The sequence below is a fragment of the Sinocyclocheilus anshuiensis genome, unplaced genomic scaffold (genome assembly GCF_001515605.1).
Source record: "Sinocyclocheilus anshuiensis isolate Anshui unplaced genomic scaffold, SAMN03320099.WGS_v1.1 scaffold542, whole genome shotgun sequence".
NCBI classification, from domain to species: Eukaryota; Metazoa; Chordata; class Actinopteri; order Cypriniformes; family Cyprinidae; genus Sinocyclocheilus; species Sinocyclocheilus anshuiensis.
In genome coordinates, this window is record NW_015547685.1 from 896,590 (window position 1) to 908,534 (window position 11,945).

General features: G+C 37.3%; 1 protein-coding gene across 1 annotated transcript in view; it reads right to left on the minus strand.

Annotated features, from left to right (window-relative positions):
- LOC107703244 (uncharacterized protein KIAA0825-like) overlaps positions 1 to 11,945 on the minus strand; it is a 142,184-nt gene that overhangs the window by 91,584 nt on the left and 38,655 nt on the right. Inside the window, 3 exon segments of the mRNA XM_016505793.1 lie at positions 222 to 412; positions 3,915 to 4,065; positions 6,603 to 6,868. Of these exon segments, the coding sequence (XP_016361279.1) occupies positions 222 to 412; positions 3,915 to 4,065; positions 6,603 to 6,868 (608 nt within the window).

Here is an 11,945-nt window from a genome sequence, read left to right on the forward strand (position 1 = left end):
GCATTAAATATCGCATGCGATTTATCGTGCAGCCCTCACACACACACACACACACACACACACACACACAAAGAAGCAGCAAAAAAATTCTGTCTATGGAAGGGAATGGAATTGTGAATGGAATCATCAAGGAACTCTATGTTTCCTATTCCCAGCTCACACAATTTAAAAAGTAACAACAGCTCTAATGTAACAATGTGGCAGGTCTTCATATCTGGTACCTGATCTGGGAGAGTCTTTTGTAGGAGGGTCGCGCTCTTGAGTACCTCTGAACTAAGACCTCAAGGGTCTCACACAGCACCTGGGCCAAGGTCTGCCGGGCTTGTGCGGGGGCAACGGAGCCCCAAAGGTCACTACGCAGGCCTGTGAGAAAATACTGCCACATCTGGATGGAGAAAGAACACCTTTCACCCTGAAAAAAAGGTGGAGGAGACAAAAAAATAGACAATGAGACACTGGTAGAGATATGATGATGATGATGATATCATGGCAAATAAATACCAAAAAGAATAGAAAGGAAAAGACAGAATGTCTTTCCAGACAATCTTTCTCTAGACCACCTGCACGCTGCACCTGGACCCCTCATTACCACAGAGAGAGAGAGAGAATGCATGGATACTATGAAGTTTTATCTGGATATTCAATCACTGCTCCTCTGAACATTATCCAGACATACATGCACACCGAGTCAAAATGGCAGAGGCAAAAATGACCGGGTCATTCCTGTTATGCAGTACATTTCAAATCTCAGCACGTGGGACTTAATATGTTGTATGAAATATCATAACTTTAACTCATGATTTTAAAATGGAAATCACAATGTGTAATTTTTTTTTCTACTGCACAATATGACAATTAGGTGAACACAGGAGTGAGTTTTTAAATCATTTCATTACTCAAGTTTAGGCAGATGTTGCTATTTTTTACCAGCAACATAGCACATCTATCTTTTAACATGAACAACTGTAAATTTATTAAGAAATACTCCAGATGTTTCTGCAATTTTTCTTTACTCTGTTCACAAAAGATTAAACAAAAGTTCTTTGAAATATTGTTTTAATCAGATTTTATAGGCTTTTCCTGTGTCCTAAATTTCACTTTCCATCCTGTTAGTCTTTTGCAATATCCCTTTAAATAACAAAAGCCAGCTGACAAAATCCTCCAGGAAGTGCTATAATTTTTGGCCGGTGAAAAACAGCATAAACATGAATAAGTCTAAACAACAGATTTGATGAATTATGTGATGTTTTGTGTGATGTTTTTGTGGTTTTGGTTTTTTTTTTTTCCACTTTAAAACAGAGGTTTTCAAACTTGTTGATGATTCCAAATGAGTACTGTATAAGAGAAAATGTATTCTTCTATGCATTTATATACTAATTTGTATTTCAATTTGGGTAAATTTATATACATTTATGTCTTTTAAAAACACCATGAAAGAGTAACGGTATCAAATTCAGTAAATGTGTTAAATATTATTACTACACGTTAAACATATTTAATAAATATCTTAAGGTAACATTTTACATTTTAAATTTTCCAGCAACTTCCTAAGGCTCCTTGGGCCAAAAAAACCTTTGCTCTAAAAAAAATATTTTTAGATAAAATTACAGAAATCTGTATAATGTTAAAAAATATAAAAAATTAACTACAAATGTATTTCTGTAACATTTCTGTAAACTAACTTTGAGGGAAAGCAACAACAAACCTTAGGTTCCATCCTGTTAACGCCAATCCTGTTAGCCACAATGAACAAAAATTAATTGTGCAAATGATCAAGTTTAAATTAAAAATAGGTTTTAATGAAAGTTTAAGTGTATTGTAAATTATTTCTGCACTTAAATTATGACAATATTCTTTTTTTTTTTTAAGTTAAAAGAGAACAAAGCTAGTGCATAACAGGAGTAAGATGACTGATCTAAAGGGTCAGACTTATGTTGCTGAAATGCTTTAGAATTTGTGATACTGTACATGTTAAACAGCTCAAACGGAGAATCAAGAACTAGAAACACAATTCAGAAAAGGCAGAAATGATAAAAAGGACGAGAGACTCTGGTTTCCTAAGAGGCTAATTACTTTCAGGCAAAGAGGAAGCAGCATTAGGAGTTCACAGTGTGACCAAAGAGAGATTATTAACAACCATGTACTACATCTCCTAATGAGAGCTGGGACGTGGTCCACCACTGAGCCACGGCTAAGTCAGCCATAGAAAGAGACACACAGGGCCATGACCACACATCCGGACCCAGGGATTTAGTGCTAGGGACCGGGCCTCTGGAAGCACTCGGCCCTGTGGCATTTGCTCAGGAGGAAATGAAATGGAGGGATGAATGAAAGAAAGCAAAAGAGAGGTGGGGGAAGAGGGGATACAGGTCAACAGAGGCGCAGACTCACAGAGCCAGCTGCACACCTGCGCACAGCAGGCCAGTCTGCCCCACAGGCCCGCAACGGGCAGACGTGTGCGTATTCATCTGTGAGAGCACTTATGTGTGTGCCGATATCTTAATGGAGGTAAGGTTAGGGCTAGACACAGATGGTTGAGTCTAACGCTACCTCAGGGCACTGCAAGCCCCATTGAAAAGACTTGAGGAAGGGACTTTATGAGAATGATATAGCTAGAAACTCATTATAGCAATATACCTAGAAGATTATTTTTCATATTAATATCCCTACGAAATTTAATATAAATATCAATACTCATTATTCAGTCTGAAACGCTTAAAGGTTTGATTTTAATATTAATTAACAATTTTTATTTATCTATTTTATCAACAATTGCAGCCAAATGAAATCAAAATTCTTACAGAATAAATAAATAATCTAGTTAAAAATAACCAAGGAATACTTTTCAAACTGTTTTTCACTAAATGAACGAAATTTCTGATTTTTTTACCATTTCTATAAATTTACACAAAGTGATCAATTATCCACTATTTGCCTACATATTGTTTTATATTTAAAACACCTCAATAATAAAATGTAATTAAAATCTTTATTTGATTAAAATTCATTTAAATCATTTTTGGATGATGATGTAAACTAACTGAAAACTTTGATTGAATATGTTGATTTAAATGAACAGTTTAAACGTATTAAAATAAATTAATAACTCCATATCCAATCTAATGAAAAATGACGTTTTAAATAACTTTCCCAACTAATCCTCCATCTTCCATTGGTCATCAAAACAGATAGACCTGCAAACAAAACAAAATAAAACAAAAAAACAAAAACAAAACAAGACACATTTAAAAGCATTCCAACATTCACAATGCTAAAAACAAAACAAAAAAAAAACATCATAAATATATATAGTGAATATTCCCATATAGTGAATAGGGCCCAGTCCTAATGAATATTAGCAAATAAAAAAGGAAAGAAAGACGAGGGTTTTACACAAACTCATACTGGTTCTATTAAATTTGTCAGGTTGGCTGAGACTGGGATATTTGTGATTGGTTACAAATGTGCACAACATCCTCAATCATTTTAAATAAGTAAGATGTTTTGAACTCGATCATAAAAAAATGCTCTTTAGTATGGCAGCACTAAGGCTGGATGTACACAACTGACTCCTTTTATGACAGCCTGAGAGAAGTCAACTAAATAGTCAAGGACAACGCGCAAAAGCAGCATGCAAATCCAAGAATTTAAGAGGGAGCCTACTTAAGAATACAATAACACAATTTATAATTTATTAACCAATGTCACAGCATTTCAGTACAGATACACTTATGATCGGAATGTGAATATGCAGTGTGATTTAACCACAGCTTTGTGCTTGAGCACAGTTTAGAGGTACAGGATGTTTTGTCTTCCAATAACCTAACCCAACCCTACAAAAATGCCTTCAACAGGCTTACACGTAACATGAACTATTATTGAAATATTGCCAGAAAAGCTACAGCCATCTGTACCTCGTAAAATGGGTTGGGGTCACTCCAGTAGTGGCTCTCGGCATCCTGTAGTATACTAGTGGCACACACATGGACGCAGTAGCTGGTCAGGTGATCATGCAGGGCTGCCATCACATCCTGGCTTCTCTGAATGGGCAGCAGAGTTAGAGGCCTGGGGTTGGAGACATCAAAGACACAAAGCCTGGTTTAAGGCAAAAGCGGTCTAGTTTACAGGTCAAATAGCCACTAAGTGATTAATATCAGCAAATGGCTCCTATTATTACCTGTCAATCATTCAACACCTCATTCTTCCTCGCCTAATATTTTCTCACTCCCTCTCTTCAAGTACAAGGCCACACATACGGTCCGATACCCCTTTCTGGCGGGGTTGGGGTTCGTGCACGTGCCTCAAAAGAGGGCTTACAATGACTTACAAAGATACATAACAGCTACAAGTGTATGCACTACTTGCTTTATGCAAGCGCTATATAGGATAAATCACTATACAGGATTTACCCTATTATACTTTATCGACACGAATTGATAGGTGAAACAACAAACAGCCACCCACAAATAGTCTAGAAACAAAGCATCTGGCTGTCTTTGAGTTCACATAAAAAAACGGTTAAAGTTACCCGTCGTCAGGCTACAGAAGAATACCATAATTCCTCCGTTCAAATAGGCCTAAGGCATCGAGAGTCACGCAGACCTATAACAACCCAGCCACAACACATAATTGCGAATTACATGCCTTACCTTAACACAGAATCGACCACAGAGTCCAACGTTTATATTTTTTCTACGAATCTTTGAGTTAACGTACTAAACATGAGTGGAATTTGCACCGCAGCGCCCCCACACCTTGATGCTCATGACAAGAATAGCATGTATAGTTATCTTTATTGAAGTGAATTAGGTTTAAATCGCCGTCATGCATGAATTAATTATATTTTTGCAATTTTACACATAATAATCCACGATGATCACATTACACAAAACTGAACTTGCACGTCAAAATAACACATTGTCAATATTTTTTGAGACCCCCCAAAATTTCACAAATCACGTTTTCAGGGGAGCCCATGTCTTATTAAGGGGAGCCGAGCTCCCACTAGCTCCCCCGTAGTTCGCACCCTGGCTATAACCTTACAAATACATAAGTGAAAAGTTATGTCAGAGCCCACCAGCTCACATACGTCTCACTCCGGTTCTTTACAATCCAATTACAGCATTTTAGTAAATCTGGCATCCATCTGACAGGCTGCCTGGCCGGGGAAACCTGGGCTTGACAAAGTGTACTATAAATCGGTGAACTTTAGCAATGCTCACCCTCTCCAAACACTTTTCATTTTATGAAAAATGCACAGGTCAAACCCAAGCTGAGATTTTTTTATATACCATTTTATATAAAAAAAAATTTTCATCCAAGGAGAGATTTGGAGTTATTTATGAAATCAGGCGTACCACAGCATAGAGGATCAGACTTCATTATCATTCCTAACACCACATCCACGACAGAAAAAAAAGGTGGAAATAAGGTACAGCTTTTGAATTATTGATTAATGTACTTGGGCCACACATTAAGATCTTAATCAAGTGTTTATGCATTAAAAAAAAAAAAATACATGCAAATAAGAAATCGTATAACATAAAATGAAAAGGAAAACATAAGTTTTCATTGTTACAGACTTTTCATTAAGACCCTAAAGAAACATATCAACTTGTGGAAAATGAGCATCCTATGACCCCTTTAAAGGGGTCCTATTATGCTCTTTTACAAAGTCTTGATTTTGTTTTGGGGGTGTACTAGAACAGGCTCTCATACTAGGTTGTTCGAAAAACACATTATTTTTCACATATTTTACATTATTACAACGTTAGCTGGGCCAGTGTGTGTTGTGATTGGTTAGCTGGGCCAGTGTGTGTTGTGATTGGTTAGCTGGGCCAGTGTGTGTTGTGATTGGTTAGCTGGGCCAGTGTGTGTTGTGATTGGTTAGCTGGGCCAGTGTGTGTTGTGATTGGTTAGCTGGGCCAGTGTGTGTTGTGATTGGTTAGCTGGGCCAGTGTGTGTTGTGATTGGTTAGCTGGGCCAGTGTGTGTTGTGATTGGTTAGCTGGGTCAGTGTGTGCTGTGATTGGCAGCACTCGGCGCCTGGTCAGGAAATGTCATGCCCTTACCATAGCCACCTGCTGCGAGCTTCAGTGTAAATATTGCGTCAAAATCAAATCAATTTTAGCGCGATTTAAACCCGGATGATTGTAACCACTCTAAGTTCGTCTGCCTTGGGAAAGCTAGCGTTTCTCCGACATAGTGATAACACTCGTTGCCTTCTCTAGTGCAGCTCAACCAGGTCTCGTCCCATTCGTCGATATTTGTGATATCACAAATCCCGGAAAATATGCGTTGTAGTCCAAACGAGTTGTCCTTTGTAGTTTTTGAAAAGTGCTTTCTGTTAAATAAATTATCTCCTTTTGAAGTGGACTTTGAGCTTTGTAACTTTGCAGATCTTTTTTACGCTCAAACAACAACAACAATACAGACTAACTAAAGTTGAAAAAGTGAAAAAGCATAATAGGACCCCTTTAAAAAATATAGTTATATTAACAAATATTATAATTACTTTTTATATTAGTATAATTATTATTGTTTTATTATTATTATTTTATATTAGTATAATTAGCTAATTTAGTGAGAATGAGTGTATCTCACATGCGTGTGGAGTCTCTGAGCTGGCTTTCATAGTGTGTGAGTGTCTGGAGGATGTAGACACTGGTGGCCATCAGAATAGGCAGGTTTTTGAAGGGAGCGGAGGCTGGCACTTCCCCTGCCCTCTCCTCTAGTCTGGTCAGTAGGAAGGAGGTCACACGGCCACACACCTCCACGTAGCTGGAGCACACGGGCAGCAGGCTGTCCTCTCTAAATGCCACAGCCAGTGGGAGAAAAGCATCCATCTGCTCCAGAACATCTGCACAGAACTGGAAATAAAGTGAATATGTGAATTTAATCTATTGTCTTTCTATAAACCAATACTTGTGTCTTAATGTGTCCCTCACTTTGTAATTCATCCCTTTGCTCCTAAAGTATGTCAAAATAATAAAGACAATTAAGCATATCAATACGTATAATTAATATTTTATAATGTAATAGTTTTATTTTATTTAATTTCATTTAAATTAACAGGCCAGTTCTGGCAGAAAACAAATTGGGGAAGAGAGCCGCTGGCTTCAGAAACAACACTACATAACATATTGGAACACATACACAACCTGCATGCCCTCATCTCCAACACTGGTGGATATATTTTTAAATGTAACAAACTTGTTTGGTGAAACCATACTGTTATCCACACTAGACAGGCGTCTTTACTATCACGACCATTTGGCAGAATTATTTGCAGATAGTTATTGTGAAATAACTTTCAGGTACTCCATCCTGTCCGGCTTAAATCAACAAAAAGCATTCAGTGCTATACACTAGAAATTCTTTATCATACAACACTCAAACTTCCCTTTTTGAAGACTGAAATTGCATTTCAGCAGCTCACAGAGCTCTACCATATGCGAACCGACTAGCATTTATTGTAGTAGAATAACCGAATCATCCATGCCGATATGACTGTGTGAGACATTCAAGGCCATTTTCTGATTCAAATACCTGCAGTTCCCCTCCTGTGGCACCTGAAGAGAGAAGCAACACTTATCTAATTTTTCCACATTTGTCCTGGAGGAAACAGGGAAACAGCACTGGTATTTTCTCTTCAAAATTATTACGAAAGTGTGTGTGCCTGTTACATCTGCCTTACATTGCCTCAGGAGGTACACAGCTTGAAAGGAAGACCCCTGAGTGTTATTGCCAAAAAAGGCAGACCTGGAACGGAACATCCACCAAACTTCCTCCACCCATATTTCTCCAACTTTTTACAAATGAAGACATCATTGTCGATCTAATCCCATCTAGAACTTCCATTCCTCCCTTTCTCCATCCTTCCTTCCAGCCACACGTGTTCAATGCAGATTAGCAGTAACAGCAGTGAATCTGGGCATGCTGAAGAGCCAGACGCATGTACTGGGTTCACTGTCAAATTTATATACCTATAGAAATGAGTTACTATGCCGGCCTATTCGAGAGCAGTAAAATATACGTGTGCGTTGTATATATCTCCCTCCACTCCACCCTTTCCCCCTTCCACAGGGAGTTACCATGTCCCAAGGCCTCTGCGAACATGGAGGAAAAAAACCAGCACATGTTAAATGGAAACTTTCCCAAGAACAGGTCTATCAATCAAGCACAGACAGGCAAGAGAGATGTGATTTCATACTTCTTCACTAAACTTCAGCATCTGCATTACACAGCCTCGTTCACTATGTTTAGGCACAATAGATGCAGCATGCCAGGGCTATTATCATACCATAATTTAAGTAGCAACACCAGTAACATTTCACTGTTCACAATACAACCTTTAATACCACAGAGAAAATAAATAAATAAATAAATAATATTCCTTTATTTAAAAAGGTTAATTATAATAAATTATATTTATTACTAAATTATTATAGTTTATTATTATATTAACTAAAATATGATCACTTGTTTATATGTAGTTAGTATATTTATTTTAGTAACTATAATAAAAAACACAATATTAAACTATAATAATACTCAATTAAATTCATTTAAAATATTTTTAAATACTGCTGTAATTATAAATTAATACTGAAAAATAGAAAAAATGTATAGTTTATTATTATACTACCTATAATATTATAATTACTGGTAATATTAGTGTTATTAGTCAATTTGGACAAATTAATTATTTTAATAATAAAACTATACAACTATAAATATTAAATTAAAAATAAAACAACAACATGCAATCATTTATTAATTAGGTAAATATAATTTCTGAGGTAATTAAACAAATAAAAAAGCCAGGAAAAGCTAATTATAATTAAATTATAATTAAATGTTATAAATATATTATAAATAAAAAAAGTCATATTAGTATAATTAGTAAATACATTTTAAAACATTTATAACTTGTTGCGACATGTTGCAAGTATTTATCAAGTAAATACTGCTTTAAGTTTAAGTTTAAGAAAAAAAAAACGTTCATTCGTATTAATATTAACATCATAATATTCAGCAGCAGTTCTATTAGAATGTACTGCAAGGACTAAGACAAATATTTTGACACATCTGATTTCTCCTGCCTGTTCACATCAAAGTCAAAACAACTGTGTTTGCATTAATATCTCATCAAGATTTGGCACTCTGTATTATGGTGCTAATATGATAACTGGCATCATTTTTACCAGTACTGCTTTTGACATCGCCAAAGGATTCTGAGAGACCTTGCCAAACCGGAAGCCCCTACAGGCTGAACAAGTCTTGAAACAATCGGCCGCTGGACAGCGAGTCGATAACAGGCTGAGTGTTGTTGTTATAAGCTTAGCGGGAAGTGTGAGTGAGATGTGGTCGAGAATGCAAAGATTCGCCCCAATCCAAGGTGATGAGGACCTGAGAGGTGTCGGTGAGATTTATGGCTTTCTAAAGCCTGCTGCTTCGGTTCGGAGAACCCTTAACTAGAGCAGATCAAAGATATGGATTCCAATAGGACAGCCACTGCAAGGTTATTTCTCAGCAAAGCTTTAAAACATTTAAGAGCTCATCTCTGCAGTGGTCGTCTTGCACCTTTGAACAGTGCTAAATCCTTCTCCTCACACAGGGTTAAGGATGATCGTCAACACGAGGTGGTCAATAGCTGGATGGTGGTTTCAGGTTGATAAATGGTTCGCTGAAATATTATGCAGACGGGAGGTCTGGCGACTCTGAAAGTTCGAAACAAAGTATGAATGTATGAATATGAATGGGTGAAATATTGATCTCTGTAATGCATCTGGACTGACTACATTCTGGCTATGTCAGGCCTGGGCTAGCATAATGCTGCCTACTTATGGGCCATGGTGACATGTGTCAAAAAGAAGGGGTTTTGAGACACTCACAGCAGCAGAGAATGCAAATAAATGCACATGCTAACCTTTGAGAGGAGGGCCGCTCATTCTGAAGCACTGACCTACACGTAAATGTGTTATACAGGTCTTGAGTGTGAACAAATTTTGACACTTGTTAGTGATGTGGTTCCAGGGGTGTCAGCAGCATGTAGCGGCATCAATGAAATGGTATGGAAATCAGATATGAACGCCGACATTTCTAAATTTCATGAGCTGGGGCCATGTTGCTCAAAAGTGTATTTTTTGCTGTTGGTTTAAAAGGTTGAAAACAGGTTTGCAGGCAGAGGTCAATGCTAAACGATGTCAGAAAAAGTAGCAATATGAAAATCCTCAAAAAGCATTTACTGTTTATGTATGTAATTTTCATGTGTCTTTTATGCTCAATTTAAAAATAACTGTTATCTATTTTGAATGTATTTCACAAATTTTGGCATTTATTCCTGTGATAAAAAAGCTAAATTACTCCAGTTACTTCAGTATCACATGAAATCATTCTAATATGCTGATTTGGTGCTTAAGAAACATTTCTTATTATTATCCTCAATGCTGAAAACAGCTCTGTTGCTTAATATTTTTGTGGAAACTGTGATACAATTTTGTTCCAGGACTCTTTGATGTATAGAAGGTTCAAAAGATCAGCATTTATTTGAAAATTAAATCTTTTGTAACAAGTTTTAGTATTCACTGTAATTTTTTGATCAATTTAATGCATCCTAGCTGAATGAAAGTAATAAAATTCCTCCTAAACGTTTCAATGGTTGTGTACAGTATGAATCAAAATGAATGTGTGTGTGTGTGTGTGTGCGTGTGTGTGTGTGTGTGTGTGTGTGTGTGTGTGAGTAACACTGAACAGTGACCTTTACTGAGTGTGTGTGTGTGTGTGTGCGTGTGTGTGTGTGTGTGTGTGTGTACTGTAAACTTTGCTTAAGTTTCATTCAGAAATACAACTTACAAAACTTTTGTCTATTGTGGACATCTATGTTTTTAACAAGAAAAAAAGGGCTGGCGCAGGGGGCAGGCAGGGAGCGAAACACCTGCATCATATCCTAGCTCAGAGGCTGTCCTTTGGGGCTGTGATGGCTCATCAATCTGCCTGAGCTGCAGCGAGTGGAGCTTGTCTCAGACAGGGACCTCCGTGATGAGGGATAAAATGAGGCAAAACACTGGGCCGTAGAGCAAACCCACAGGACCAGAGGCTCCTGGAGCCATGGTGCCTGCTCAGGACGAGCAGACATGTCATGTCACTGTGAACCAGTGGAGTATTTTCAAAAGAGAAGGAAATATCCGTGAATGAATCACAAACACCTTCCTCTATAGCTCTGTTCCAAAACCTAGTGAGCTGCCTTGAACTGCCTTTATTCCTGAAAAGAAGCATCCTAATTCATAAGAGACTTACTTAACAGTCTGCAACACATAGGCAGAAACTCGGACAGAGAACAAGAAACATGACAAAGTTTATTCCAACAGAGTGTGATGATAGCATGTTTCTAGCTAAAAGCTCTAATAAGCAAAAGTCATTATTTTACTATTAGATATAATGGCATATTTAAAATACTTTTTTTTTTTAATCACTACATTTGAATGGGGTCAGTAAGACTTTTTTTAATGAAAGTAATACTTTTTATTTAGCAAGGATTACATTTTTAAATATATTAAAATAAAGAACAGTTATATTAAAGTATTATAATATTTCACAATATTACAGTTTTTACTTTACTTGTGATCAAATGTAACCCTGGACCACAAAACCAGTCATAAGGGTCAATTTTTTGAAATTGAGATTTATACACCATCTCAAATCTAATAAATAAGATTTCCATTGATGTATTTAAGACTGGTTTTGTGGTCCAGGGTCACAAATAAATGCAACAAAAACATTTAAAAAAAAAAACATTACACGGTATATATATACCCTTGGGTGGGGACCGCCGTCTGGCCGGTGGCTCGGCCGCCGTCGGGCGCACTTCTTCCGAGGCGGTGCGCCGCGACCGGCTCCGGTTTGGCCAGGAAGGGTCAGGGGGCGAAGGTGGCTCGCGGCCCC